This window comes from Stigmatopora nigra, chromosome 21 (genome assembly GCF_051989575.1).
Source record: "Stigmatopora nigra isolate UIUO_SnigA chromosome 21, RoL_Snig_1.1, whole genome shotgun sequence".
NCBI lineage: Eukaryota > Metazoa > Chordata > Actinopteri > Syngnathiformes > Syngnathidae > Stigmatopora > Stigmatopora nigra.
The window spans coordinates 6950581-6977764 of record NC_135528.1 but is presented as its reverse complement, the minus strand read 5'-3'; the positions used below and the strand labels follow the sequence as shown (position 1 = coordinate 6977764).

Below are 27184 nucleotides of genomic sequence, written 5' to 3'. Positions count from 1 at the left end.
CCGGCCACCAGATGGCGGGTTCGTGCTATAGCAGTAGTGAAATCGTCTAAATTGCACCGAGGAAGAAAGTCACATGGAGTATCACAACACTTCGAGGTAAGTCAATTACTTCACTTTAAAAACTATAAAAGGATCAATATTTATGGGTTTTTACACGCGTTCGTATTTTGAACAAGTTAACGTTAAAAGGAACGACAAAGTTCCCGTTTCTGCTCACGTTTTATAGCCGTCGACTTGTTTGCTAGCTGTTAGCTATTAGCCAATAACATGAGATTGAGTTATTAGAGTTGGATTCAATAGCCAAAAATAGGCTAGTTCCTCTTTGAAGCGTTCAAGGTTGGGGTTAACCTACCCACCTCGTTTTTCCCTAAATGGAAAAAAAAAGACCATAATAAAAAGTAGGGATGGTGTTCATTTTATTTATTTCTCCAAAATAGCAATTTGCAAATCTGTCCAAAAAGGGAAACTTCAATGGATTGTTGGCACGGCGGTTGAAACATTCAGAATGGCAACTTGACTCTGGTCCACTTGGTCTCCGGTCTCAGATGGCGAGCAGCGGACCTGCCAAGGGCCACCTTCGGAGGCTTGGGCTCCTTCAGGCGCCGGATGGGAAAGCCGCCGTAGCGCTCTGGGATGATCAGGACGTCCATGGGGGAGGAGAGTCGTCTGTCTGCCCCCGGCCACTGACGCCATTGCCGTTGACTTTTGAAGCTCATCTGGCCTCGGCTATGCTTAGGGCTGGCTTGCCTCCATCTCACCGTCTCTTGACCCATCTGGACTTTGGAGGCGGTGCCTTTGGCGGACGTCTTCATACCGGCCAAGAACTTTCGCTTGCCGTAGCCGGGAAGAAAAATGGATGAGCGCACTTCGCCTCCGCCCCTCTCAAGTCCGGCATCCTTTCTTCCAGTCGGGTGGGAGGCTCGCTGGTGGTGTCTACTCACAGAGCCAGAACTCGCCACGGGCGACGAAAGGTAAGGCCGCTTGGGCTTTTTGGGAACAGCCACATTTGCAGCCGCCGGGCGCGGTCGAACCATTTTGAGCGACGAGTAAGCGGACCGAGGATTGGCTAGTCCGTGTGCCCTTGAGAGTCCGTCGCTGCCACTTTGCGCCGAGGCCCTGGCCATGGCCGCTTGTCTGAAATTATTCTGGGGAAGTATCTCCTTGCGTCTCAGATGACCATCGCCGTATTGGCCAAAGCCGACGTACGTCATGCCTCGAGCTAGACAAACAAATATTCAATCATGGTTTGGATCTTGGGAGCTAAAAATGTACATTTCAGATGCGTGTTAGCTTGTTGCCAATGTTAGCTCATTTTTTTAAAATAGCTTTAGTTTGTGGTCATATAAAGCATAAAGTATTAATGACGGTTATTTTTCCAAAACGCTTTAGACTCCAGTCAGGCTTGGAAAAGTTAGCTTTAAGATAAAAAGGAGGAGGAGTCAAAAGGTTACCTTCTTGAGAAGCCCACGAGCAGATCACATGTTCCGCTTGAAGCAAATAAACCAGCAAGACCCTGCAAATACTGTAACTTAGACACAGGGCAGCAAAGTCATTATTATTATTTTCTTTTCTTACCCCAAATAAATTCCACAAGCCATATGTGCGGGCAGGTCGGCAGGCAAGCAGGTTGCGTGCCTCAAAGTAACACAAGCCTCAAAAGGCAAATTGGAAATTGCACACTTGGCACCGGTCAGCCATTGTGGCGAGCGCCAGGCTTTTGAAGCACGCTACCTCATCAAGGTGAGAGCCCGCAGGTGTGCATTGGCCCCTCCCCTTCAACATGGATTGGACGTGGAGCGCCGTCAGTAGCCAATCGTTTCATCACTTTAGAACAGGTTGTCAGTCCTTTTTTGTCCCTTCAATATATACACCTATTTTATTTTTCATGGATCTGAATTATTTTCGTGGGAAATGTCTCATATATAATATTGTTCAGGAGTAAGATAATCAATTCTAAATTGGATGAACTTAACAAAAAAGCAAAATGATAGCCATGTTTTTTTTATGTTTCATTCAATTCCCAAAGCGTTGAGAAGAGTAATAAATTGTTTATTAGTATACATGTTGATAAATACATTCTTGTTGACAGAGTAGCTGGCGGGCTTTGGCATGGAGGGATTAGCACGTTTTTGGAAGCCAAAATATTGATAGCCCCGCCCCCGCCGAGCCACTTTTGGTCTCGGCATTCTTGACCGACCGCCTCCCGGTTACCCCAAGGCACTGCGGGGACCTCCCCTCCCACAGGAAAAAAATCAAACCTAAAAAAGCATTTCATTGACATTTCTTTTAACCGTCAATGCCATTGACGGCGATAGATGTCCGTGGGCCCGGCTACAAATAAACCTTTTTCACTTTGGCATTCTTTTCCAGAGATAGCCACCAATGTACCGAATGGACGGCGAAGGCACGGGATCCGAGATCCAAAAGCCGGAGGGGTCACCGCAGGTGGACGGCCAGCGCCACTGTGGCGGCGACGGCCACCAGCGTGAGGAATGGCAGCCATGTTTTCAGGAAGCCGGCGCAACTAGAAAAGAGGGAAAGGTGAGGCTACCTAATAAAATGAAAAAGACTTGGGTAAAGGTGACTGACTACCTGATGTGCTTCCCACGCAGGAGCAGCAGGAGGCAAAGCTTGAGCATGTTCCACGAGGCGCTGTCGTCGTAGCGCATCAAGTTGAGAGCCATGGCCACGTGCGAGTGGCAGTTGTCGCAACACAGGTTGTGCTGCAGGGAAAGTAAGTGCTCTTCATTTTGGTAGCCGTCTCATGCCACGCGCTTTCAAATACGAATGAGGCCAAATTCTACAAACCCACCATCCTGTGCTTATACTCCTCGGAAGCATCGTGCACCGCCGAGTCCCAGGCGCCCGTGTACACTTTGCTAACATCCAGCATCCAGTACCTAAAGTTATCCAACACGGCGCCGTTAAAAGTAACGCCGTGGAACGAAATCCGCCACGTTGACTCACTTTGTCGGTTTCCCAAAAGCCATGTTGTCCTCCTGCGCGACAAAACAAAAGGATCAAAGTTATCTTAAACCAATTTTATAGTCCCCCGCCCCCATATTAAATCGAATATTATCATACAATTGATCATGTCTTTGCATTTCATCCGTGGATGCAAGAAGAAGTCACTTACGGAGACAAAATAGGGTCCGGCAAAGTCTCGGATGACCCCAGTTGACGTGCAGATGCCCATGTGTCCAATAAAGGGAAACAGCCAACTGGCAAAACAATCCAAATAGTCACATTATTGAAAGAATAGCAAGTATTACGCTTGAATGCCTGTGTAGTAGAGTATTTATTCATTATTTATATGAATTGCCATTACAGAAGTAGAAAACACTGGGCTGGTAAGGGCAGAAAAAGAGAGAAAGTATGACTTGGATATAACGTAGTCAAGGAAACGGTAATAGTGTACGTTTGACAGCTAGCTTGCTACGCTAACGTGCCTGTCACTACGCGCTACATCCGGGCATTTTTGCCCCAATGAAGCCGACGAGCACAAGCTGGAGGGCGCTAGCCAGACCTAACTTACGACAACACGGGAATGGGCGTCCACACGATACAGTGGGGAAAGCGACCAGCCATTGGGTTAATCCTCTCCGACGCAATTTCATAGTTTTTTGCGCTTTCCTTCTCGCTAGAGTCCGCCATGGCCAGTTTAGGAGGGGAAACAACTTGTCAGTCGTCCCGCCTACGACTTCGTCAGGCTGGGGGGACGCAGACGGTTGCGAAGCTTCCGTTTGACCGACACAATAAAATACGACGTCATTGGAAACCCGGGAGCCGATGAAATAGATGTTTAGGCAATACTAAGTACTCTGTTTTCTTTTTGTTTATCTCTTATATCGAAACAAAATGACACCAGCTGCACTGAGTCGTACCCTGGACGTTGTCGTCCACTTTTACGCATGTAAAACACGCACCAGCTTTTATTTTGCGAAGTTTTTCCACCGGGTTTTTCGCTTCCCTTTTGTCGGGTAGCTTGACGACAAACTCATCTCCGACACATTTGGTTCTTTTCCCCCGAGTTTTGTCATCGGAACGAGGAAGACGCAGAAAAAAGGTCGCAGACACGGTGAGGAAAAAAAAACTTCTTGACGTTAAATCAAGTCCAACGCGATGTCGTTAAACCTCTCGGATAGCAAGACGTGCCGAGAGAAGCAACTTTTCGCAACTTCTTCGCACTTGACTGACAATCACGACGTCAGACAGGATTGCTCCACTTTTCTACTCTTTCAATTTAAACAAACACAAAAAGACATTTTGCTTCGCTTATGACTCCAAACAATGTTTAAAATGCGAAATGAAGGGGAAGATATTGAATCAAGACTCAATTAAAGGGCAGACTTAGGCGTTTACCTGGACATTTCGCAAGAGCATTTTTTAAATAGAAATAATCAGAAAGACTCGAATTATTGTATTGACACTTTTAAGGAAGGCGAAGCTCCTTTCCAAAGTTATCATGAGCTTAATTGAATTGATCTGGGAAAAAAAGGTCATTGACGGCTATAAATGAATTGGACGTCTATGGCCGTCAATGGCATCCAAAGAGCGTGGTCGCAAAAGACTTATACACCCCTAAAAAGACATTTTATGACTCTTTATTTTACATTTACTCATGCCTGGGTTGTTGTTATTTTGTTAACCGAGGTTCATTTACCCCTCCCAGTCGGAAGGAATCGGATACCGTCGGCAATGGAGCGAATGGGTGGCCTCTTTGTCAGCTGGCGGCAGCCCGAGCGGATCCCCGGCCCATCGCCACCCCCGCCGCCAGGCACCCTGCGCGACACCGAGGTGCCCCACTTCTTCCGCGAGCGCTACGTCCGCGCCGGCTACCGTCCCCTCCACCAACCCTGGAGGTACTACTTGTTGTCGGCCTTCCGGCGCCACAACGAAACGGTCAACATCTGGACGCACTTGCTGGCCCTGCTGGTGCTGCTGGGCGAGGCGGGGCACGCTGCCCAGAGGGCGGACCCCCGACAGGACCGTCACGCCTGGCCGCTGCTCCTCCTCATCCTGTCATCGCTCAACTACACGGCGTGGAGCGTGGCGGCGCACCTGCTGGGCAGCCAGTCGGAGGCCACCCACTACGCCCTGTTTTTCCTGGACTACGTGGGCGTGGCGCAGTACCAGTACGGCAGCGCGGTGGCGCACTATTACTACGCCACCGAGGAGGGCTACGCCCGGCGCCTGGGCGGCGGCGTCTTCCTGGCCGTGGCGGCGGCGCTCAGCTGCCTGTCGTGCCTGGGCTGCTGCTACGGGAAGTACCGCAACCACAGCCTGCCGCCGTGGGTGCGCAAGGTGGGCCAGGTGACGCCCTCGGCCCTGGCCTACGCCTGGGACATCGGCCCGGTGGCGCACGGGCTGGCGTCGGGGCGGGCCGACGCGGCGGCGGCCTACCACCTGGCCCACATGGCCTTCTTCCTGGCCTGCGCCGTCTTCTTCGCCTTCCCCGTGCTGGAGCGGCGCTGGCCCGGCGACTGCGACTTCCTGGGCCAGGGCCACCAGCTCTTCCACGTGCTGCTCTCCTGCTGCACCGTGTGCCAGATCCGCGCCTCGCTTCTGGATTACGACGGCCGGCGGCAGGTGTACGCCGGGCTGCACGGCGGGGAGCAGGCGCCGCTCTCTGTCGCCCTCTATGGGGTCACATTGCTGGTGTGCTTGCTCATCGCCGCCTTCATGCTGAAGAAGGCCAGGGACCTGCTGGACGGCCAGGCCAAGTCCAAGTGAAACGGATTGCACGGAGCCTAGGCGACCGCTCCTCACTCATTCCCAGGGAATCGGACGCCCATGAAAATCCAAAGGGAGACTTTTCTTTAACTGGACGTCACTTTCTGCACTTTTTGGGCCATTGGCATTGATTTCAGCTCACTGGGATCTGTGTTAACTTGTGGCACAATACGTCCAATCCCTTTTGACCGTCATCCAAAGGTCCGCTTTGACGTGACTCGCTAGGATAATACTCCATTCTCCAGTGGTCCGAGTGCCATCTTGCTATGCAGCACATGGCGCCGGCTGGCCAACCGCTTCTTGTTTGGGTCGCCATGGCATCCTTTTCCACCCCGGTTGGCGTGGCCTCCGTGTGACATTTGCACATGGATGCCCGCTGTTTTGATGCCAATGCATCAACTGGGGACTTTGGGGCATTGTTTTTTTGGTCAAAAGTTGTCTTTTTAATAGTCTTTTAATGTTAAAACCAACCGTGTAGTTGTCTGTGGATGCCAGATACTTTGGGGATTAAACTGTGTGTATATACATATACTATCAAAATAGTCACTGGGTTTATAAAGGGTTAAACCTTAAGTCCATTTGGGAAGAAATAGCTCAAAGCAAGCACCTTGTCTTTTTTAATCATTACTTTTGAAAGATTTATAGAAACAATACATTAATATTTTTTTATAGAAGCTAAATTTGTGAATGAAATCAATAAAACCTAACACTCCGGTTCTTTTTTAAGAGTTCAATTCATTGCCTGACATTCACAAGAGGTTCTTATTTTGAAAGTCAAACACTTTCTCTTCCGCGTTGGGCTTGACGTGATCACGTGATCAGTACTTGGAGGCGAGCACCGTCCTGCCGCAGACGAAGCGAACTATTAACAAGGAAAAAATGGCAATTAAGCTTTACTACACCACAGTGACGGCCTCGCGGACGGTGAGTGGTTTTGCCAATCGTTAATAAAGCCGCTTTTTGTGTGTTTTTTCCGGTGAAATAAGCAGTGAGTTTCGCATTAGACACACCCAGACAGCTTCCTCGCTAGCTTCCTGGCGGACAGTGGCAGTAGCACGAGTTGTTTGCTGTCTTTTTTACTTGTTTTTGGCCATTTCACTTACTTATTAGTCGTGGAAAAAAAGACTAACGACGCCGCTGTATTTTAAGTTTAAGTGCATGGCATGACTGAATGGTCATTGAGGGTTTGGAACATTTATTGAAATATAATATTTGACAAATGTAGCCCACGCCTGGTTGAAGTCATTTCTAGGAGGTAGTACACGTCACGTGATCACGATCTTAACCACATTTGACTTCCTGTTTTTTTATTTTTTTTTTAGGTAAAGTCCCAACAGGCGGAAGTGATGCGCATCCTGGATAGCAAAAGCATCCAATACGAGCTGGTGGACATCTCAGTTGGAGGCCAGATACGCGACGAGATGCGCCAAAAAGCGGACAATCCCACGGCCGTCCCGCCGCAGCTCTTCAACGAGGACCAGTACTGCGGGGTGAGGAAATGACCAATCCCATGGTGACCTTTCAAAACCGGAAAATGCCTGTCAAAAAAAATTCCAGCCAGATCACTCCATTTATCTCATTGAATATCCAATTTGAAAGCATATATTTCCACTTCATTTGCTTTTTTACGGGGTCCGACATGGCTCTAATTTATTGTGTTTGCAGGATTACGAAATGTTCTCGAAGGCGGTGGAGGCAGAGACGGTGGAGCAGTTCCTCAAACTGCCATGAACGGGCTGTTCGTCCGTCCTTCCGTCTGTCCGTTGACCAACCTCGACCCCCCCCATGCCGACTCTCCTAACATGCCATATCGAACAATGCCAAATCTCCTCAATATTGGTCTTTGTTTGGGCATAGCTGTCCACCAAAGCCGTCTTAAAAGCAATCCACCGATCACCATGTTTCAGTCTTAACGTCCGTACATTTCCACTTTGCGCTTTGAAGACAAACATATTGAGCATCCACTTCAAATTCAGGATGGCGACAATTGGCAACTGCTTCAAGTTTCATTCATTTCATCCCTTTTATTTCATGGTAGCTTTTTTTGTACCATTTTGGGCTCACAAGAGGTAAAGACTGAATTTGAGGACGTTTGTTTGGAAGCATTCCAGCCGGCTGTTAGCTGGTCTGTTAGACAGGCTAAGAATGTGAACAAAATATACTTGTTATGGTTCTGAATGTAACAAATTTTTCTTCTTATTTCCACTGTGTTGTATTGTCGATTGAAAAGGACCAAAAAAAAAGTGTTAGATGCCGCTTCTCCGTGGCCGTTGTAGGACCTTCTGTGCAAAAAGGCGAATGGCGTAGCAGCTTTGATTTTTACCTACGTAAGGTCAGTTTGTGAACGTGCATGATTTCCCATCACATTCCGTGTCTTCAGTCTTTTTTGTTTGTTTGGGTTGTTGTTTTTTGGACCAATTCTTGTTGGCCAAAATCAAAACAAATTGAAGAAAATAGGGAATACAATGCTGTTATCTTCCGAGAAGATTGTCACGTTTTGGCTGCGGAAATAAAAAATGGAGTTGAATCAAGCTTTTGGGATGCTTGCGCTCTTTCTTTAGTACTATTAAACGTGATGACGTGAGAAAAACGTCTGTCGCCGTCAATGGTAGCCAGTTACTTGATTCATGTAATAACTTTAGAGCCAACGCAGGAGTAGGAGGTTCCCTTAGTTTGACTGTTGTTGGTGTTGATAAGCTAAAGTTGCGAAATGGTTAGTGGAAAAGTTTTTTTTCTTTCTCAGAGGTACTACTTGCACTGCACTGTTTTATTGAATGGCGTCTCCCAGCCGGGCGGTGCTAACAGTCTCCGCCTCGGGAGCTTCCAGGCAAGCAATCACAGGAACAGATGCGACCCCAAAGAAAACAGAAAGTGCAGCATGGCGCCGTCGAATGAACAAAAAGTAAAGTCCGCTGTTACTACGACGGTAAATGTATGCTCCCTTGATTCCTACTCATGTAAATGTACTTAACGGCCTCTGGCGGGGCGAAGGTTCTTAAAGTGCGATGTTGACCGGTTAAGATGGTCATCTTTAATCTGCTGCTTACTATACTAAGTCATTTTTAAGCCTTACTATACTATGTCGTTTTTGAAGAGAAAAAAAGCCTTACTATACTATGTCGCTTTTTCAAGAAAAAAAGCCTTACTATACTATGTCGTTTTTTCAAGAAAAAAAGCCTTACTGTACTATGTCGTTTTTTCAAGAAAAAAAGCCTTACTATACTATGTCGTTTTTTCAAGAAAAAAAAGCCTTACTATACTATGTCGTTTTTTCAAGAAAAAAAGCCTTACTATACTATGTCGTTTTTTCAAGAAAAAAAGCCTTACTATAATATGTCGTTTTTTCAAGAAAAAAAGCCTTACTATACTATGTCGTTTTTTCAAGAAAAAAAAGCCTTACTATACTATGTCGTTTTTTCAAGAAAAAAAGCCTTACTATACTATGTCGTTTTTTCAAGAAAAAAAGCCTTACTATAATATGTCGTTTTTTCAAGAAAAAAAGCCTTACTATACTATGTCGTTTTTTCAAGAAAAAAAAAGCCTTACTATACTATGTCGTTTTTTCAAGAAAAAAAGCCTTACTATACTATGTCGTTTTTTCAAGAAAAAAAGCCTTACTATACTATGTCGTTTTTTCAAGAAAAAACGACATGGTATACTATGTCGTTTTTTCAAGAAAAAAAGCCTTACTATACTATGTCGTTTTTTCAAGAATAAACGACATAGTATACTATGTCGTTTTTTCAAGAAAAAAAGCCTTACTATACTATGTCGTTTTTTCAAGAAAAAAGCCTTACTATACTATGTCGTTTTTTCAGAGAAAAAAGCCTTACTATACTATGTCGTTTTTTAAGTAAAAAAGCCTTACTATACTATGTCGTTTTTTCAAGAAAAAAAGCCTTACTATACTATGTCGTTTTTTCAAGAAAAAAAGCCTTACTATACTATGTCGTTTTTTTAAGAAAAAAGCCTTACTATACTATGTCGTTTTTTCAAGAAAAAAAGCCTTACTATACTATGTCGTTTTTTCAAGAAAAAAAGCCTTACTATACTATGTCGTTTTTTCAAGAAAAAAAGCCTTACTATATATGTCGTTTTTTCAAGAAAAAAAGCCTTACTATACTATGTCGTTTTTTCAAGAAAAAAAGCCTTACTATACTATGTCGTTTTTTCAAGAAAAAAACGACATAGTATACTATGTCGTTTTTTCAAGAAAAAAAGCCTTACTATACTATGTCGTTTCTTCAAGAAAAAAAAGCCTTACTATACTATGTCGTTTTTTCAAGAAAAAAAGCCTTACTATACTATGTCGTTTTTTTAAGAAAAAAAGCCTTTCTATACTATGTCGTTTTTTTAAGAAAAAAGCCTTACTATACTATGTCGTTTTTTCAGAGAAAAAAGCCTTACTATACTATGTCGTTTTTTCAAGAAAAAAAGCCTTACTATACTATGTCGTTTTTTCAAGAAAAAAAAGCCTTACTATACTATGTCGTTTTTTCAAGAAAAAAAAGCCTTACTATACTATGTCGTTTTTTCAAGAAAAAAGCCTTACTATACTATGTCGTTTTTTCAAGAAAAAAAGCTTTACTATACTATGTCGTTTTTTCAAGAAAAAAAGCCTTACTATACTATGTCGTTTTTTCAAGAAAAAAAGCCTTACTATACTATGTCGTTTTTTCAAGAAAAAAAGCCTTACTATACTATGTCGTTTTTTCAAGAAAAAAAGCCTTACTATACTATGTCGTTTTTTCAAGAAAAAAAGCCTTACTATAATATGTCGTTTTTTCAAGAAAAAAAGCCTTACTATACTATGTCGTTTTTTCAAGAAAAAAAAGCCTTACTATACTATGTCGTTTTTTCAAGAAAAAAAGCCTTACTATACTATGTCGTTTTTTCAAGAAAAAAAGCCTTACTATACTATGTCGTTTTTTCAAGAAAAAAAGCCTTACTATACTATGTCGTTTTTTCAAGAAAAAAAGCCTTACTATAATATGTCGTTTTTTCAAGAAAAAAAGCCTTACTATACTATGTCGTTTTTTCAAGAAAAAAAAAGCCTTACTATACTATGTCGTTTTTTCAAGAAAAAAAGCCTTACTATACTATGTCGTTTTTTCAAGAAAAAAAGCCTTACTATACTATGTCGTTTTTTCAAGAAAAAAAGCCTTACTATACTATGTCGTTTTTTCAAGAAAAAAAGCCTTACTATAATATGTCGTTTTTTCAAGAAAAAAAGCCTTACTATACTATGTCGTTTTTTCAAGAAAAAAAAGCCTTACTATACTATGTCGTTTTTTCAAGAAAAAAAGCCTTACTATACTATGTCGTTTTTTCAAGAAAAAAAGCCTTACTATAATATGTCGTTTTTTCAAGAAAAAAAGCCTTACTATACTATGTCGTTTTTTCAAGAAAAAAAAAGCCTTACTATACTATGTCGTTTTTTCAAGAAAAAAAGCCTTACTATACTATGTCGTTTTTTCAAGAAAAAAAGCCTTACTATACTATGTCGTTTTTTCAAGAAAAAACGACATGGTATACTATGTCGTTTTTTCAAGAAAAAAAGCCTTACTATACTATGTCGTTTTTTCAAGAATAAACGACATAGTATACTATGTCGTTTTTTCAAGAAAAAAAGCCTTACTATACTATGTCGTTTTTTCAAGAAAAAAGCCTTACTATACTATGTCGTTTTTTCAGAGAAAAAAGCCTTACTATACTATGTCGTTTTTTAAGTAAAAAAGCCTTACTATACTATGTCGTTTTTTCAAGAAAAAAAGCCTTACTATACTATGTCGTTTTTTCAAGAAAAAAAGCCTTACTATACTATGTCGTTTTTTTAAGAAAAAAGCCTTACTATACTATGTCGTTTTTTCAAGAAAAAAAGCCTTACTATACTATGTCGTTTTTTTCAAGAAAAAAAGCCTTACTATACTATGTCGTTTTTTTAAGAAAAAAAGCCTTTCTATACTATGTCGTGTTTTTTCAAGAAAAAACGACATAGTATACTATGTCGTTTTTTTAAGAAAAAAAGCCTTACTATACTATGTGGTTTTTTTAAGAAAAAAGCCTTACTATCCTATGTCGTTTTTTCAAGAAAAAAGCCTTACTATCCTATGTCGTTTTTGAAGAGAAAAAGCCTTACTATACTATGTCGTTTTTAAGCCTCACTATACTAAGTCATTTTTAAGCCTTACTATACTATGTCGTTTTTTAAAGATAAAAGCCTTACTATATGACCGAGTAAAGCGTGGCCAAATTGTGGCGCAGAGGTTTGTTCGCCTGACTCCCTTGCGGGAGACTCGGGTTCGAATCTCGCTGTCATTTGACTGATCATTACACTATGTATTATTTCTGTGTATTTGTAGTCAAGACCTTCAAATGATGACAAAGGTATGTGAAGCCTTTGTGGCGCAGAGGTTTGTTCACCTGACTCTGGTTGGGAGAGACCTGGGTTCGATTCCCGGTTGGGACTCTTTTTCACTTAGTCGTTTCTTTGGACTTGTAGTCAAGAAACTTAAATGATGACTGAGAGAAGTGTAGCCACTTGGTTGGCGCAGAGGTTAGATCACTGGACTCCCGTCTGGGAGACCTGGGTTCAATTCCCGGTTCGGACACTTTTTCATTTAGTTGTTTCGGTGGACTTCTTCTAAAAATACTCAAATGATTACAAGAAAAGTGTAGTCACTTGGGTGGCGCAGAGGTTAGATCACTGGACTCCCGTGTGGGAGACCTGGGTTCGATTCCCGGTTGGGACACTTTTTCACTTAGTTGTTTCGGTGGACTTCTTCTAAAATACTCAAATGATTACAAGATAAGTGTAGTCACTGGTTTGGCGCAGAGGTTAGATCACTGGACTCCCATGTGGGAGACCTGGGTTCGATTCCCGGTCGGGACACTTTTTCACTTAGTTGTTTCGGTGGACTTCTTCTAAAATACTCAAATGATTACAAGATAAGTGTAGTCACTGGTTTGGCGCAGAGGTTAGATCACTGGACTCCCGTGTGGGAGACCTGGGTTCGATTCCCGGTTGGGACACTTTTTCACTTAGTTGTTTCGGTGGACTTCTTCTAAAATACTCAAATGATTACAAGATAAGTGTAGTCACTGGTTTGGCGCAGAGGTTAGATCACTGGACTCCCATGTGGGAGACCTGGGTTCGATTCCCGGTCGGGACACTTTTTCACTTAGTTGTTTCGGTGGACTTCTTCTAAAATACTCAAATGATTACAAGAAAAGTGTAGTCACTTGGGTGGCGCAGAGGTTAGATCACAGGACTCCCGTGTGGGAGACCTGGGTTCGATTCCCGCTGCCGTCGTTTGGCTGAAAATACTTGGAAAGACGAATTGGTCAATGGAATAAGAAGAGTGGGGGAAAAAAAAAAGAAAAAACTTTTTAATTTATATTAAACACTTAGTCATACTTTTCAGCAAAAGGTTATATTCCGAACTGCCTTCGGCAGTTCGGAAGACACTTGATGGACCTGTATGTGCGAAAGGCGTTCTCGGGTCGGCCTTCGGCCGACCCTCGACCGCTTGCTTGGTCAGTGAACCGCCGACACCGGGAAGCGAACTCACGTTCTCTCCGTGCAAAGGCGAGTGTGCAACCCACAACACCAACTCGTGCCCCACTTATACATGGGTGTTGAAACGTTTTATCCAAGGAAACGGGGTGAAACACTTAGTCATTTTTTGACAAAATGTTTCATCCACCACTGAACACTTATACACTTAGGCATTTTAACCTATGCTTTTCACTGAATATTTGGAAAATCTTTGCCGGCACTGGGAATTGAACCCAGGACCACACCGGTGGTAGACTGATGACTTAGCCACTGGGCCACCAACCTGTGGGAGAAAGCAGTAGTACTTATAGTTTTATCTAAGGAAATGGGGTTAAACACTTAGTCATTTTTTGACAAAATGTTTCATCCACCACTGAACACTTATATACTTATACACTTAGGCATTTTTACTTATTCTTTTAACAGAATAATATTGGGAAAATCTTTGCCTGCACTGGGATTTGAACCCAGGACCACAGAGTTGGAAGACGGATGACTTAACCATTGGGCCACCACCCGGTGAGAGAAAATAGTAGTACTTGTAGATTTATCTCATCCATTTACCTGAATAATATTGGAATATCTTTGCAAGCACCTGGATTTGAACCCAAGATCAAACAACTATTAGTACAGTAAAGCTTTTTTTTCTCATAAAAAACGACATACTATAGTAAGGTTTAAAAATGGACATAGTATACTAAGGTTTTTTTTCTTAAAAAACGACATAGTATAGCAAGGCTTAAAAATTGACATAGTATATTAAGGCTTTTTTTCTTAAAAAAAAAAACGACATCTTTTAGAAGACTAATCATAAAACTAAAACTCTTGGGTGGCCTATTTGAAAACCTAGCTAATTGACAAATGACACACACACACACTGTATTAGGAGCAAGTCGTTTAGTTAGGCATGGTAGAAACGGTATCCGTCCGGTCTGAATGCAGCAAAAGTGTTTTGTTTTGTAAAACAGGTGGCGAAGGCTTGACACGGCGGGAAAGACGCTTCACACTTCCAGCTCAAAGTCAAAGTAGTGGGGGTCAAAGTAGTGAATCCTCACGTAGCCGTCCTCTCCTCCGCTGCTGTAACTGGAAGGCGTAGGTGGAGAGAAAAGGCACAGAAAATGAGACGGAGGACGCCATACACCACCGCCGTCCGCAGCCGTCCGTGGCCGTGGGCTCACCTCCTGCCGTCCGGGTGGAAGGAGACGCAGTTGATGGGTCCAAAGTGTCCCTTGACTCTGCCAAACTCCTCTTCGTAGGCAGCGTGGAAGAACCTGCGGGATCAAAAAGGTCAAGCAGAGGCCACCACGCACAGCACGCAAGTATTGGCTCTCACCTGGCCTCGAACTTTCCGATCCTGGTGGAAGTGGTGGTCACCTCCATGGCCTCTTGACCACCACCCATCACCACCTGAATGGCAGAAATTGAAAATGACCACAAGAACGCTAATAATCAACTGGAAATGTACTGTATTTTTGAATAAAACAAAATAAAATGGGAAACTTTAACACTGATTTTTACTCTCATTATTTGGCAATACTCTCAAGTATTTTTTTTAGTTTAAAGGAGCGTCGTTTTCCTTTCTTGGGTATTCAAATATTTTTCCATGAAATCTAAAGATGGTCGCAAAGCCTCTAAACGGTGTCGGCACACTCACGTGGTCCATGATGGGCGAAATGGAGGCCGAGTTGACGGGTCGCTCCGTCCTGAAGGTCTTGATGTGGTCCAGGGACGTCGAGTCAAAGAGCTGAGGAGCATCCACAAAGTTTTGGGCAAAGCCACCAACTCCACAGCCACAGGGAGGGGGGGAAACGGACTCCTCACCTTAGCCGTGTTGTCTTTGGACGCCGTGATGATCATGGTCAGGTCCACCGACGTCTGGATGGCGTTGATCTGCTTTCCGTGCTCCTTGATGTTTTTCAGGACCTCCCCCGACTGCACCGCCACAAAGAAAAAGGGGCGAGCGCTCGTCAGCCATCGCCACGGGGAAAGGGGAGGGGACCCACCTTGGCGGCAAACTGGTTGATCTCGCCGTTTTCGTGGCCGGCGATGACGAATTCGCCCAGCGGTCCCCACACGGCGCTGGTGATCTTGTGGTCGGTGCACGGGATGTTCAGGTAGGGCTGGTTGTTATCTTGGATAAAAGGGGAGAGCTTGTTTTTTTTCCCCCTTCGATATAAAAAGCACCTGACGGACGGACAGCTTTCTACCAATTTGCTGTGGATCCCGCAAGTCAAAGAAGTTGAGGTAACACTGGTAGCCCATCTGTTTGTCGGTGGAGAACATGATGATGTTGCCGCTGAAGTCGAAACCGCACGTCCTAACCGCCGAGTTTGTGTTGAGGAGAGCCAGCTGTTTACCTGCAATTACCACAAGGACACTTAAATGCAATACTCGACTTGTTTTGTTCTCAGGAAAAAAGATGGAAGTAGGACGTACCCGTCTCGCAATCCCACAACCTGCAGCTGTTGTCCGCCGACCCCGTCAACACGTTCTTGGTGTCCCCTGAAGAATGTTCCGTTAAGGAAGCTTGGGTAGGATGTCATGTTCCAAAACAACAATAACGTGAAAAGTGTCAGGATACAGTCGCAGTCGACACACCACACGGCTCCCGTGTGTCCATTGTAGGTGCCCAGACGCTCGCCGTTGACGGAGTACCACACATTTGCGACCTAGAGGGACAAATAAGGAGGATGGCACAACAAAGGAGCGTGAGCTCATATTTTGTTTTTATCAATGCTCTGCAATCCTAACCCCTAAGTAATATGATTTTTATGCAAGTACGTATACAAGCATTCATGTCAGTAACGTAAGAAAATGGCTAATAGTAAAGCAGTCATTGGAAATTTTAGTTTATAAATGCGTTTTAAAGTTGCCAAACTTACCGTGTCCTTGGCCACGGAGAAGATGAGGTCTCCTTCTCTGTTGTACTTGATCTGAGTGATGGACCTTTCGTGGCCCTGAAGTAAAATAGGTTTCTGTGGAGAGAGATACGTGCCAGTGTTCATAAACGCGACAAAAATCCATTTCAGATTCAAGAATATTTTCCGAACTCCGCCCATTGTTGATTCTTCGTCGAATTAACGAGCCACTAGCTTACCGGCTGCCGGAATATTGGGCTAATGTTAGCCACGCTCAAAATAAGTTCAGGCAAAGCATTTGGGGAAAGACACAAGTCTCATAACGTTAAACGAAGAGATTTTACTAACCATATTTGCCAACCGAGTGTTAAAATTCGGTGCAGGAAAGGAAACAGGAACAGAATTAAAAGTTGAAAATTGTCACTCGTGCATCAGTCGGGAAGCCAAGGCGGAAAAGGAAGTGACGTAAATTTCCAGGGCAGACATTTGACTGTGCGCCCTTTCCAAAACCAGTTGCGCCCTCCAGCGTATTGGAATAGAATGTAGTCATTTTTGTTACACTTGTGTAATCAAGCAAATGTACGTAAATTGTTAGTAGCAAGGCAACGAAAATATGAATTTCATGTATATTTCAGTGTGAAAAAAGTTAACGATATTTTAAAAAGAGAAAATTATATTAAACATATCGACTAGTTTAATGAGAAGGCCGCTTTTCGGCCACACATTTTTCTTAAACATAAACTCAATTTGATAAAATGACAGTTCTAATACATTAAAACGTACTATATTATATCACTGTTATTGTGAGTGGAAATCCCAAACCAGTTCGCTCGGTTCTGTCAAATTTGACAGGCGCCGAGGACCCCTTGGTCTTTTTGCGCACGCGTACATCCTCCAACGTCATCGGGCAAAAAGTGACGACGAGTAAAAGAAAGCTTACCAGTACTTAATTCCCTCCCGTACACAAACAAAAGCCTTTTGTTTTCTTTTTTAAAACGCTGCCCGGCAGTCTGAAGTTATGAGGTAGATACTCTGAACACATACTTACGCTGGCATCGCCTCGTTGAAAATGGAGCGGGAGTTTGAGGACATTGAATCGGAGGGCCGGTGGCACAAATTGTACATGGTAAGTGGAGTTAGCCGAATTAGCATGTTGCCAACGTCAGAGAGTTGGCTTTTTTAAAAATTGTTTTTAAACGTCAAGGGGATGATTTAACACTTGAAACTTATTGATGATAATCTGTTTGTATTACAAAAACAAACAAACAAACCAAAAAAAAACAGTCGTGTTAGTTTATAATTCATACCTGTCAACCTCGAACCATTTGTGATCTTACCAAATTTTGTTTTCGCCCTTACATATATGTATAAATACATGGAAAATCTTACCACTTTACTTTTTTGTAAAAAATCACGAACAACAAGTGAAAATGAAAGTAAACATAAACAAGGGAACAGGAAACGGAAATCACATGGTGAAAGTGTTACAAAACGAAATGTTTATCATGATCTTTTTTTTTTAGCCAATCAGAGGCGCCGGTACATATATCACTTGGCAGACATGCGTTTTTTAGCCAATCAGAGGCGCCGGTACATATATCACTTGGCAGACATGCGTTTCCGGGAAGAAACAATGGCGGATGGTGAAAAATGGCTAGAAAGTGCCTTAATTTATTTTTTTTTCTCAAAATCACCGTTTAGCGTACCATTTTCATGTGTACAGCGTACCAATATAAAAATGGGCTTTCAGTTGTACCAATTACGGCGAGAACGTACCAGTTGACAGGTATGATAATTCAGGATTAATAGTAGTATGAGTATGCCAGTAAATAGAAACCGGGTTAAGGCCAGAGTAAAGACACAAAAAAGGGTAAAAAGGAAGGAAGATGTTATAAAATGGAAGATGAAGTAACAGCCACTCTTTAAATCCTTTACAAAACCTTAACTATACCTTAACTACTAGTCACCAGTAACTATTGCCTAACTTCACCAGCTAATAATCACTTTCCAAAAAAATGATCTACATGACAAGAGTCATAAATGTACATGTCATTTTTCAGGAAATCCGAAGTCAGTCCCACGAGTGCTCCTACAAAGTGGCAAAGTATCCCGAGAACCGCAGCCGTAACCGATACCGAGACGTCAGCCCGTGTAGGTGTACGCACACACGTACGTGTTGGCCTCCAAACTCAGGCCATTTGTGACGTCTCCTCCTAGTTGACCACAGTCGGGTGAAGCTGAAAAACGCCGACAACGACTACATCAACGCCAGCCTGGTGGTGATGGAAGAAGCGCAGAGATGTTACATATTGACTCAGGTAAGTCTCAAAGCCTTCCCGGTTTGACAGCGGGCGGCCAAGCCACGTGTTTGCGCGTGTCCGCAGGGTCCCCTCAGGAACACGTGTGGCCACTTCTGGCTGATGATCTGGGAGCAAAAGACCAAAGCCATCGTCATGCTCAACCGAGTGATCGAGAAGGGCTCGGTCGGTGAGCCTCTCCTTTAACACTTGAGTCTTTCCAAAACGCTTACCGGAACCTGGATCTGCTTGTTCCTTCAGGAAAAGTGCGCCCAGTACTGGCCCACGGCCGAGGAGCGCCAAACGCCCTTCAAGGACACCCGCTTCCTGGTGGCCCTGCGCTCCGAAGACGTCCAGTCTTACTACACCACCAGAGTGCTGGAGTTGCACAACACGAGTGTCCGTGTCCACTATTTTGCTTCATACTGCAAAGGTCAAAGGTCTCACTTTCTCCTGTGTTGACAGACGGGCGAGAAGAGAGACATCCACCACTTCCACTACACCACGTGGCCCGACTTTGGCGTGCCCGAGTCGCCGGCGTCCTTCCTCCACTTCCTGTCCAAGGTGCGCCAGTCGGGGGCCCTGGGCGCCGACCACGGGCCCGCCGTGGTGCACTGCAGCGCCGGCATCGGCCGCTCGGGGACCTTCTCGCTGGTGGACACCTGTCTGGCGCTGGTGAGGTCCCACGCACTTGTCCGTCACCACGTCCCGCCTCAGACTTTTTTGGCGCTCTCGTCTTGGCCGGCAGACGGAAGGACGAAAAGAGGCGTCGCCGTTGGACATTGTCCGAATCCTGCTGGACATGCGCAAGTTCCGCATGGGTCTTATCCAGACGCCTGACCAACTGCGCTTCTCCTTCATGGCCGTCCTAGAGGGAAGCAAGTGGATGGAAGGAGACGGAGATGCGTCGGCGCAGGTAACGCCCGCCTGGCCTCCGTCCAGGGAGATGCAAAAAAAACAAAAAAACGCCCGCTTTACCGGCAGAGTCGTTGGCGGGAGACGTCCGGGGAAGAACGGAAAGCCGCCGCCGTGGCCGATTCGCCGCCGGGACGTCACGGCGGTCAGCGGGCCGAGCCGGCCGGCGTCGGCCAGGGCGAGCGCCAGAGGTCCGCTCCGTCGCCGGAACGGGGGCACGCCACCGCACAGTCAGTATCCGTCGGCCAGTCAGAGAGGAGCTATTTCAAAAGAAACTTGAAATTGGAGACATTTTAAAGCAGTTCAAAGAAATAGAGCACATGAGCAGAATTGTTTGCCTCGAGGTCACGGGAATATTCTGATGCCATAAAAGTGTAATTTTTTATATATTATTTTGTTGCAGCAAACGACGCAGGGAAAACAGCTTCTCCGTTTCCCAAAGCCAAAGAAGCAACGACGGCGAGAGGAAGCGCAAAAGGTAACCAAGACACAATTTGTCTCAAGTCTTTTGGCTGAAACTCTTCCTCATTTATTCTTGATCTTTTACAGAGCAAATACAAGCGACTCCTGACCCAAAAAGCGGTCAGGGAAAAGACCCACTTGACTGTACTACTTCTTTGCCAGCATCTCTTGTTCCTCTTCAAATGGTTTACAACAAAAAAAAGGAAAACACCAGCATTTCTCAACACCTTATTCTTGACGGCAGCGTTTATACAGACTGAAATAGGGACTATGCATAATCCCACTTCTGATTTCTAGATGTGTATTTTTGGGGCTGGGGAAGACATTTTTTTGGAGAAATGTTTTATTTTTTTATAAGAAAGCCAAGTACTTGAAGCAGCAAAGGCATGTACATAGTGTTTTTTTGTTTTTAAAAATGTCATTTAAATTAAATAGTTTGTTACAAAGAATTAGATGTAAAAAAAAAAAAAGAGGCAATGAACTTTTCCCTCTATCGTCTAATAAAAATGCTTAATTTACAGAATGTCTGAGCCTTTTATGATACTTTTACCTCGTATGACCCCCAAAAAGTTCTGCGCGTCACCATGTCTTATTCGAATTGAATGCGTCCCTTGAAAAGAAAGCAAATGTGCACACGAGTTTCTATCATTCCACTATTTTGAGCGTGAGACTGATTGGTTTGGGTGTCGAGTTACGGACGTGGGCGGGACGGACTTCTGGGAAAGGCGGCGTGGCGGCGGGCCAAGCGCTTTCAGTTAGTCGGCGAGGAAAACATCCACTCTGGTTCTTGGGGCATTTTTTATTGAAAAACAAATTCAGAAGATAGCGGGGGGGATGCCGCTCCCAAACAGCAGACGCCAGGAAGTGGGGATCTTCCATTTGGCATCAGGGTTCTAAACCGCAGGCGGAAAGATAGAAATGGTGAGGCCATTTCACTGTCCCCCAAACACTATTTTTGGTCATTTAAAGTAAAAAATAAACTTCATAAAGAACGTTCTACTCGAGAAAGACACGGAGTAAGTCCGCCCTCTAGTGGAAAAATAAATATTCGACAAGATAGATCTTTAAAAAAAAATTAAAAATTGATTGTTCAATCTAAAAAATAACCAAGATTAGTTGGAAATATGAGCAACTCACCGGGTTGTCCAATAGGTGAAGCCAGTCATCCAGGTGATTGAGCAGCGTCACGGCGTCAGGGACGTTGTCCCCTTCGGAGCAAAAGACCAGCAGTGCCACCAAAGGCACGTCCTCCCGGCAACTTTAAGAGGCCGCAATTTCAAATCGCGGCTCTGGGTAGCGAATAAAATAAAAAAGGGAGCCCCTACCTGTCGTCGTAGAGACTTTTGGTGATCCCGCCACCGGGTACGCGGAGCCTGGGCTCTGGCGCGCCACTCTCGGAAGTTCCGGGACAAAGCGCCACCCTTTCCATCTCCTTCCAGCCTAACTCTTCCAAGGCGTGGCCACAACTTTTCAGGAGGCTCGGCGTGGCCAGGTACCGCAGCGGAGGGCTGAAAAGACAAACAGAAATTGGTCATTTTGTGACCATTTTGTGACCTTTTTGCCCCCCACCCTCCCTTAACTGACCCTTGCAGCTGTTGGTCGTCTCTGTGGTAAGCGTGGGTGCTGGACAGGACCAGCGTCCGGCAGAAACCGCTGCTCTTGATCCAGGACAGCAGCAATTGACGGAAACGTTTGGATTTGCTCTGCAAGTTGGGGGAAAGAAAAAAAAATGAGCAAAAAAAACCAAGACATCCGCAGATGGAAATCCAACGCCAGTCACGCACCTTTACGACGGGCGCCCTGATCTGAAGCACGGCCATCTTGAGCTCCGGTGCCCAAAAGACTGGACAAAAAAAGCGGGTCTCAATTTAAAAGGCACCCGATTGGAATTGGGTATTGTGTGTTGAACCTTCTGCGGCCGTGTGCATCTTATCCGCGTCCTCCTTGCCGGTGGCGTACGGGTTATTGCCCGCCATGGGGATGAGGCAGTCGCTGTGCAAGTAGCCCACCCTGGGAAGCCGCAGGGTTGAGATCAGGAGGTCCACTGCCAGCTGACCCACGTTGCCCACCGCCACCGCAGGCTGACAGACAAGAACATTCACGTTTATGTTATTTCAAGAGTCATTACAAAGAATGGCTAGTTAGTAGTTTTGCTTAAATTTGGTTTGAAAATGTGGCGTCATATCTTATGACTTTTCATAACTGCGAACGCAAGGTTTCCTTTACCGCAAATTATCTTCCTACTTTGAACTCTTAACAAAAATGAATGAATGACTGTGTAAAATACACACAGACGTGACATTGTTTTGCAGTTCGTCCTTTTAAAAATGAACTTTGGGCACAGTATTACATGTGATGGCAACGCAGTGTGTAAATAAAGTTTTGTTTTCAATTTGTTGCTATTGCTTGAAAATCAACCATTAAAAGCCCCAAAGAAAATGTCGACGTTAGAACGTTTGTTTTTTAACTTTCGTCTTTTCCCGTTAGGTTATTCCTGTATGCAGCATCCGTTAAATGGTTTAAAAACAAAACGTACGAGCTGAAAAATAAGAAATGTATATTCAATACTTAATTGAGTCAAGCTGGTGTCCCTTGTTTCGCTAATTAGCAGAGTGACACGAATTCAAACTTACCATAATAAGCGTCGAGTCCTTAAACACCGGCGTGGTGTTTTCTGAAGGAATAAACATCTTTTGTGTGTGTGATTTTCAAAAAATAATATTTTCAAATTTCAAATAAAAGTGGATAACTGTTCAAATGCGTGTGTTCGGTTTTCATGTCAGGCGCTTTAGGGTCCTGGCGGTCCTTCGGTGACGACTCATGGTCATTGGAGGCCATCGCAGTGCCTGATTGTAATGTCCGACTGACATGGGCTTTAAGACTGCTTTGAGTTATGTTTACAAGCAAGACATATTTTTCTAAGACTTTTTACAATTGATTGTTGGCTAATTTATGCAATATAATTTTTAATTATTGTAAAAAGTTTTGAACAGGCGCTTGTTAATGTTCTGTTTAGAAATTCCCAAGACAACATAACAATACTTTTTCGTTAAATACGTCTAGTAATCAATATTTTATTTCATCAGGAATTTCTTCTCCTTCAATGGCTGCCAGGGCATTGTCGACCATCTTCTGCACCATCTTCCTTGTGGTGTTGATGGTGGCGGTGCCAAGATGAGGCGTGATAATTACGTTGGGAAGACCAAGGAGAGGATGATCCCTGTGAAGAAAAGGAGCTCTTATCGCACGTAAGGCAGGCACTGGGGTGTAAGGGTGAAGGTCAAGGAGCACCTCGGTAAAGGTTCAGGATCGGTCACGTCCAAGGCGGCGGCCCGTATGCTCCTCCCCTGCAGGGCTTGAACCAAGGCGTCCTGGTCCACCACCGCACCTGAACAAAGAGGAGACCACTGGAAGCTCTCTCTCACGTTCATCCACAGAACACCCCCCAAAAAAAGCCAAAGGAAAGTTTCCACCTCTGCTGATGTTGACCAATGTGGCGCTGGGCTTCATGAGGGCTAGCTCCCGGGCGCCGATAAGGCCGATGGTCTTGGGCGTCAGACACACGGACAGCATCACAAAGTCGGATCGGCCCAGCAAATCGGCCAGGTTCTCGCAATAAGCGGCGCCCAGCTTCTGCTCGTCCTCCACGCTCCTAAAGCAACTCTGTGTTTCCCTTTTTTCCAACCAGCTAAGAAAACACACTTGCTGTTCCCTACCTTCTGCTTCTCTGATAATACAGAATCTTCATGTCAAATCCTCGAGCCCGCTGGGCGATTTTATAGCCGATCTTCCCCATTCCCACAATCCCCAGAGTGGAGCCCGAGACCTCCACGCTGCCTATCCAATGCGGCAAGACGGTGGTCTTGGGATTGGTCGTGACTTCGTGACCTGGAAAGATGGCGGCCTGCTAAATGAGGCTTTGCAGGCACTTCATTTGCCCCTCCCAATCCGACTCTAACCTTCGACGACGTTGCGCGCCGAGGCGAGGAGGAGCGCCAGGGCCATGTCGGCCGTGCAGTCGCTGACCACCCCGGGCGTGTTGGCCACCCTCACCCCCGAGCGGGCGATGGCGGGCAAATCTAGGTGGTCGTATCCGGCACCCCCGCTGGCGACCACCTTGAGCGCCGGCAGCGAGGCCAGCAGCGCCGGCGTGGGCTCCGGGAACTTCGCCCAATTGAACAGGACCTGGATTTTGGGGGCGTGGTGAGCCGGCTCCTTCAGAAAGTCGCGGTGGGTGACCACGCGGAAGCGTCGCTCGATGATATCGGCGGCCTGCTCCGGGATGCCTTGCTGGCCAAACTCTGGGATCAGAGCCCACGGTTTGTCGCCGTCCATAGCCTGCCGGAAAAATTGCCAAAAATGGATAGGGATGAGCTCCAGCACCCCCACAAAATGAAAGGGGTGAAAATTCCCACTGCGGATGGTAGCGCCATCCAATGGGAATCGAACCCACACCGCCTGCACCAAAGTCCATTTAAATAAACAGTGCATTTTGTGCATAGTACAGTTTTATTATATGTTCAATATAACGAATGAAAGGATGGGATGTCGAAATGAGACTGGGCCTCTGACTTGATTGACCTTGGTTTAGCATGAAGGTGAAGTCAAAAACATTCAAATGTCCGCATTTCAATTGAAAAGTGTCTACTTACTTTACACAATGTGATCAGCTTCTCTAAATTCATGTCTCAAGACATTTTTTTAAATTTTGTACAAAGCCCTGCTGGAGCAAATTCAGACGAGACTTTTAGGAAACTTTGATAAAAGAGACCCCAAAATGGTGACCCAGTTTCAACACAAAGTTGCACATTGACAGCTGAAAGCAAAGCAGAAGGCAATAGACTTTGACCACCATTTTGTAACCACATCTTAATAGTGGAATCTATTCTCATCAAATCAATTGTCACCAAACTTTGACCATCACCACGAATAAATGAATGATTGTTGTAGTATACTTGACCTTGTGATGATGTTGATGCCTGGTATTCACTTGAAAAGTCAACCACGTCTTGACAGCTTTCCTCAATCTTCCACAACTGTGAATAAAGTGAGCTTGCATACCGAGTACCCGCAGTACCACCTATCACTAATTAAAATAGTGCTCATACGTGTTAAATATTGTCAAATATTGAAAGAACAGAGTAGGATAGGTCGAGTGAGTGTTTTTTGTCAATCATTAGCATGGCTATGGTAGCTGTATTGGTCGCCAGCCAATCACAGGACACAATCAGACAAATAAGCATTCATGTTTAGACCAATTCAGAACAATTTGCCATGCAATTAGCCTAGCATGTTTTGGCCTGTGGTGATGCCAACGTGCTGAGCACTAACACTATTGACACTATCTTAAGTAAACGCTCAGCCTGTCCCTGCCCAAGAATAAAGTCACCTCTAATCCATCCCACAGATAAGTCCACCGAGGGTGACGCACATCGATGGCCGCGATGAAGTAACAGGTCAGCGCGGCCACAGCGACTCTCGCTACCCCCGACACGCTCCAAAAGACCTTCCCAACGGGGCCCTCTTACCGCTACGGGTGAGCGTCCGGGTGACAATCCGTTAAGGGGCGTGTGAGCGCTCTCAAAAATATACTTTTAAATGATATCACCAGTTTTTTCTCCATCATTTTTTTCCATATCAATTTAGTGGCGTAGAAGTAAAAGCGTGAAGATGTTGCTTTGTCTCCCTCTAGCGTCAATACCACCTCATAGCACCCAGCCTAAAAAGGGAGCGTATGAAAAAAGACGGTCTGTCTACGTTTTTTTAAGCGTCTATTTGATGAATATTCTATATTCTTTGTTTTTTTTCAGTGGAAATGACTTCCAACTGCTATTCCCGAACATTCCAAGGTTTTATCCAAGTTGGCCAGTCACACAAATTTCAAATGAGTGACCTATTGGCCCTTTGGGTGTCCGTCGGCGACCAAAACGGCGACGGCGGCTTGTTTGCAGTTTGCCAAAAACAGATGTGAAGGCGGCAAAAGGCTACGCTGGGAGGCGGGCCAAGCTTGACACGGACGGAGCCATTAGGTAAGAGATAATCGCACGATTGGTCGCCTCCCGTGCAGATCAGCGGCATCCCAAAAGCCAGCGTTACCTAATCGCGCCGCCCGTGCGCAAACATGGGCTCTCCTTGGCACGCCGGGTTTGTTTAGGTGACAAAAGTTCCCTCGCCACCCTCCAATTAAAGCATTTACATGCATATTTTGAGCGGAGCAGGATTTTTGCGCTTTTTCGTTAACTTCCCCTAGCCAAATGGCCTACTCGGATCAATCTTATGCAAAGCCATTAGTCGGCACTGGGCAATTCTCTGCCCCGGGGGGGGGGGGGGGGGGGGGGGGGGGGGGGGGGTCACAGATTACGTGGATGGGGAGATTAGCGTTTGGAATGATACGGCATGACATAAAAGCATACGACTCGGACCGTTAGCCGTGCGTTGAAAGGCTCGGGGTGCTTTAGTGAGGCCTTTCTGTCGTGCATGAGAAAGGAATTTAGAGGAAAGGCCGGTGGCATTGGTATGGCGACATTAGCCAGATTACACGCAAGCCATTATCCAAAGTGATTCCTGTATGCGCGGGCGGTGCTGACTGCATGACTGTAAACAAATTGTAATCCGTCATCACGAGTCTCGTGTGGCTCATATTCCATTCAAAGCCAAGTCATGAAATGGAAAACCTCACTTGATTCCTACACCGAGCCCCAAAGTGGCCTTTTCTTTCAACTTCTTGGGCCATTTTGAGCTTTTTTTTTAACGGTCCGGCACTTAAGCCAGGGCAAAGAACACGATTTATCCCCGATGAGCGTTCAAGGCGTCAGCGTGGCCAGCCTGCTGACTCAGCGCGGGGAAGGACGCTTTTGCCAGTGAGCTCCCTAAGGCCATTAAGGAAAGACGGCCGGGCCGATAAGCCCTGGCTGGCTAATCATCTTAAAGCCCAGGCCAAGCGTGGCTCCAAATGTGCTCGGCCGGCCGGCCGGCGTGAGGACACCTGGTCCTCCGACTCACATTTGCATCTCCATCCACTCTCTCGTTTATTCATTCATTCATTTTCTCAAGCACTCTGCCATGCAATTGTCAACCAAAATAATAACTCCAAATCCAATTCAAGTCCTGCCATCCTCAACCCTAAAAAAAACACACACATCTCGAAAATGAAGTGTAAAAAGTCACCTCATTGTCTATATAGTCTCAACTCACACTATCATGGCCAATAAAAATGAAAGGGATGAATCCATTAAATCCTCCCATGCATTAGCATCAAAACAAAAGCATTAGATATCACCAAAACAATTTGAATAGACAGAAGGGAGAAAATGCTATGACTTAGAGATAAAAATGTAGGTAAAACTGCATTTTGCAACGTC

The 27184-nt window shown here is 45.0% G+C and overlaps 8 protein-coding genes across 18 annotated transcripts; 3 read left to right on the top strand and 5 right to left on the bottom strand.

Annotated features, from left to right (window-relative positions):
* Positions 1 to 399: 399 nt before the first annotated feature.
* Positions 400 to 1702, bottom strand: LOC144214885 (uncharacterized). Its single transcript, XM_077743605.1, has 3 exons — positions 1576 to 1702; positions 1452 to 1513; positions 400 to 1219 (listed from the first exon to the last, which is right to left on the bottom strand). The coding sequence occupies exons 1-3, from the start codon at positions 1596 to 1598 to the stop codon at positions 501 to 503; spliced, it is 804 nt and encodes a 267-aa protein (XP_077599731.1). The 5' UTR covers positions 1599 to 1702; the 3' UTR covers positions 400 to 500.
* A 331-nt stretch (positions 1703 to 2033) lies between these two features.
* tmem222b (transmembrane protein 222b) lies at positions 2034 to 3723 on the bottom strand. The gene is made up of 6 exons (XM_077743292.1): positions 3536 to 3723; positions 3137 to 3221; positions 2968 to 2999; positions 2813 to 2900; positions 2593 to 2723; positions 2034 to 2524 (listed from the first exon to the last, which is right to left on the bottom strand). Exons 1-6 carry the CDS (start codon positions 3652 to 3654, stop codon positions 2437 to 2439), a joined length of 543 nt encoding a protein of 180 aa, XP_077599418.1. The 5' UTR covers positions 3655 to 3723; the 3' UTR covers positions 2034 to 2436.
* LOC144214691 (membrane progestin receptor alpha-B-like) lies at positions 2375 to 6447 on the top strand. 3 transcript variants are annotated; one of them, XM_077743281.1, is made up of 3 exons: positions 2375 to 2541; positions 2613 to 2734; positions 4673 to 6447. In XM_077743281.1, the coding sequence occupies exons 2-3, from the start codon at positions 2683 to 2685 to the stop codon at positions 5731 to 5733; spliced, it is 1113 nt and encodes a 370-aa protein (XP_077599407.1). In that variant the 5' UTR covers positions 2375 to 2541; positions 2613 to 2682; the 3' UTR covers positions 5734 to 6447. The 3 variants fall into 3 exon arrangements, with proteins under 3 accessions (XP_077599407.1, XP_077599408.1, XP_077599409.1); XM_077743282.1 differs by lacking the exon at positions 2375 to 2541 and having other exon boundaries at positions 2593 to 2734; XM_077743283.1 differs by lacking the exons at positions 2375 to 2541; positions 2613 to 2734 and adding an exon at positions 3776 to 4078.
* A 48-nt stretch (positions 6448 to 6495) lies between these two features.
* sh3bgrl3 (SH3 domain binding glutamate-rich protein like 3) lies at positions 6496 to 14802 on the top strand. Of its 5 annotated transcripts, none has more exons than XM_077743295.1 (6): positions 6496 to 6657; positions 7056 to 7223; positions 7399 to 8659; positions 12096 to 12120; positions 13718 to 13810; positions 14260 to 14802. In XM_077743295.1, the coding sequence occupies exons 1-3, from the start codon at positions 6613 to 6615 to the stop codon at positions 7462 to 7464; spliced, it is 279 nt and encodes a 92-aa protein (XP_077599421.1). In that variant the 5' UTR covers positions 6496 to 6612; the 3' UTR covers positions 7465 to 8659; positions 12096 to 12120; positions 13718 to 13810; positions 14260 to 14802. The 5 variants fall into 5 exon arrangements, with proteins under 5 accessions (XP_077599421.1, XP_077599422.1, XP_077599423.1 ...); XM_077743296.1 differs by having other exon boundaries at positions 7399 to 8665; XM_077743297.1 differs by lacking the exon at positions 12096 to 12120 and having other exon boundaries at positions 7399 to 8665.
* On the bottom strand, positions 14174 to 16664 carry eif3i (eukaryotic translation initiation factor 3, subunit I). Its single transcript, XM_077743290.1, has 11 exons — positions 16498 to 16664; positions 16174 to 16266; positions 15873 to 15960; positions 15728 to 15793; positions 15499 to 15648; positions 15295 to 15422; positions 15113 to 15223; positions 14946 to 15035; positions 14625 to 14698; positions 14470 to 14562; positions 14174 to 14374 (listed from the first exon to the last, which is right to left on the bottom strand). Exons 1-11 carry the CDS (start codon positions 16498 to 16500, stop codon positions 14293 to 14295), a joined length of 978 nt encoding a protein of 325 aa, XP_077599416.1. The 5' UTR covers positions 16501 to 16664; the 3' UTR covers positions 14174 to 14292.
* A 364-nt stretch (positions 16665 to 17028) lies between these two features.
* ptpn2b (protein tyrosine phosphatase non-receptor type 2b) lies at positions 17029 to 20346 on the top strand. The gene is made up of 10 exons (XM_077743280.1): positions 17029 to 17275; positions 18210 to 18300; positions 18367 to 18467; positions 18534 to 18632; positions 18708 to 18845; positions 18912 to 19121; positions 19195 to 19362; positions 19431 to 19591; positions 19765 to 19839; positions 19911 to 20346. The coding sequence occupies exons 1-10, from the start codon at positions 17219 to 17221 to the stop codon at positions 19930 to 19932; spliced, it is 1122 nt and encodes a 373-aa protein (XP_077599406.1). The 5' UTR covers positions 17029 to 17218; the 3' UTR covers positions 19933 to 20346.
* Positions 20347 to 20604: 258 nt separating this feature from the next.
* Positions 20605 to 22659, bottom strand: psmg2 (proteasome (prosome, macropain) assembly chaperone 2). Its single transcript, XM_077743291.1, has 7 exons — positions 22457 to 22659; positions 21733 to 21904; positions 21608 to 21666; positions 21408 to 21526; positions 21149 to 21331; positions 20961 to 21081; positions 20605 to 20716 (listed from the first exon to the last, which is right to left on the bottom strand). The coding sequence occupies exons 1-7, from the start codon at positions 22511 to 22513 to the stop codon at positions 20639 to 20641; spliced, it is 789 nt and encodes a 262-aa protein (XP_077599417.1). The 5' UTR covers positions 22514 to 22659; the 3' UTR covers positions 20605 to 20638.
* Positions 22660 to 22769: 110 nt separating this feature from the next.
* On the bottom strand, positions 22770 to 26116 carry LOC144214692 (glyoxylate/hydroxypyruvate reductase B). 5 transcript variants are annotated; one of them, XM_077743287.1, is made up of 7 exons: positions 25352 to 26111; positions 24784 to 24859; positions 23783 to 24161; positions 23540 to 23711; positions 23297 to 23475; positions 23115 to 23211; positions 22770 to 23043 (listed from the first exon to the last, which is right to left on the bottom strand). In XM_077743287.1, the coding sequence occupies exons 3-7, from the start codon at positions 24156 to 24158 to the stop codon at positions 22890 to 22892; spliced, it is 978 nt and encodes a 325-aa protein (XP_077599413.1). In that variant the 5' UTR covers positions 24159 to 24161; positions 24784 to 24859; positions 25352 to 26111; the 3' UTR covers positions 22770 to 22889. The 5 variants fall into 5 exon arrangements, with proteins under 5 accessions (XP_077599413.1, XP_077599412.1, XP_077599414.1 ...); XM_077743286.1 differs by having other exon boundaries at positions 25213 to 25360; XM_077743288.1 differs by lacking the exon at positions 24784 to 24859 and having other exon boundaries at positions 25352 to 26116.
* Between the last annotated feature and the right edge of the window lie 1068 nt (positions 26117 to 27184).

Coding starts and splice junctions, on each gene's coding strand:
- psmg2 (XM_077743291.1), bottom strand. CDS start 22,513: ATGTTTATTCCTTCAGAAAACACCACGCCGGTGTTTAAGGACTCGACG. Junction 21,527..21,607: donor TCAGGGCGCCCGTCGTAAAG/GTGCGTGACTGG, acceptor CCCAACTTGCAG/AGCAAATCCAAACGTTTCCG. Junction 21,082..21,148: donor AAAAGTCTCTACGACGACAG/GTAGGGGCTCCC, acceptor GGCCTCTTAAAG/TTGCCGGGAGGACGTGCCTT.
- sh3bgrl3 (XM_077743294.1), top strand. CDS start 6,613: ATGGCAATTAAGCTTTACTACACCACAGTGACGGCCTCGCGGACG. Junction 6,658..7,055: donor CAGTGACGGCCTCGCGGACG/GTGAGTGGTTTT, acceptor TTTTTTTTTTAG/GTAAAGTCCCAACAGGCGGA. Junction 7,224..7,398: donor ACGAGGACCAGTACTGCGGG/GTGAGGAAATGA, acceptor TTGTGTTTGCAG/GATTACGAAATGTTCTCGAA.
- LOC144214885 (XM_077743605.1), bottom strand. CDS start 1,598: ATGGCTTGTGGAATTTATTTGGG. Junction 1,514..1,575: donor GCTTGTGGAATTTATTTGGG/GTAAGAAAAGAA, acceptor CAGTATTTGCAG/GGTCTTGCTGGTTTATTTGC. Junction 1,220..1,451: donor CTCGTGGGCTTCTCAAGAAG/GTAACCTTTTGA, acceptor TTGTTTGTCTAG/CTCGAGGCATGACGTACGTC.
- eif3i (XM_077743290.1), bottom strand. Junction 15,224..15,294: donor TCAACCAGTTTGCCGCCAAG/GTGGGTCCCCTC, acceptor GTGGCGGTGCAG/TCGGGGGAGGTCCTGAAAAA. Junction 14,563..14,624: donor ATCGGAAAGTTCGAGGCCAG/GTGAGAGCCAAT, acceptor TTGATCCCGCAG/GTTCTTCCACGCTGCCTACG.
- ptpn2b (XM_077743280.1), top strand. CDS start 17,219: ATGGAGCGGGAGTTTGAGGACATTGAATCGGAGGGCCGGTGGCACAAA. Junction 18,846..18,911: donor TGGAGTTGCACAACACGAGT/GTCCGTGTCCAC, acceptor CTGTGTTGACAG/ACGGGCGAGAAGAGAGACAT. Junction 19,840..19,910: donor GGCGAGAGGAAGCGCAAAAG/GTAACCAAGACA, acceptor GATCTTTTACAG/AGCAAATACAAGCGACTCCT.
- tmem222b (XM_077743292.1), bottom strand. CDS start 3,654: ATGGCGGACTCTAGCGAGAAGGAAAGCGCAAAAAACTATGAAATTGCG. Junction 3,222..3,535: donor ACGCCCATTCCCGTGTTGTC/GTAAGTTAGGTC, acceptor TTGTTTTGCCAG/TTGGCTGTTTCCCTTTATTG. Junction 3,000..3,136: donor CCGGACCCTATTTTGTCTCC/GTAAGTGACTTC, acceptor TTTGTCGCGCAG/GAGGACAACATGGCTTTTGG.
- LOC144214692 (XM_077743285.1), bottom strand. CDS start 24,882: ATGCAAGCTCACTTTATTCACAGTTGTGGAAGATTGAGGAAAGCTGTC. Junction 23,476..23,539: donor TATTATCAGAGAAGCAGAAG/GTAGGGAACAGC, acceptor GAGTTGCTTTAG/GAGCGTGGAGGACGAGCAGA. Junction 23,044..23,114: donor GATCCTGAACCTTTACCGAG/GTGCTCCTTGAC, acceptor TTTTCTTCACAG/GGATCATCCTCTCCTTGGTC.
- LOC144214691 (XM_077743281.1), top strand. CDS start 2,683: ATGGCCACGTGCGAGTGGCAGTTGTCGCAACACAGGTTGTGCTGCAGG. Junction 2,735..4,672: donor CAGGTTGTGCTGCAGGGAAA/GTAAGTGCTCTT, acceptor TACCCCTCCCAG/TCGGAAGGAATCGGATACCG.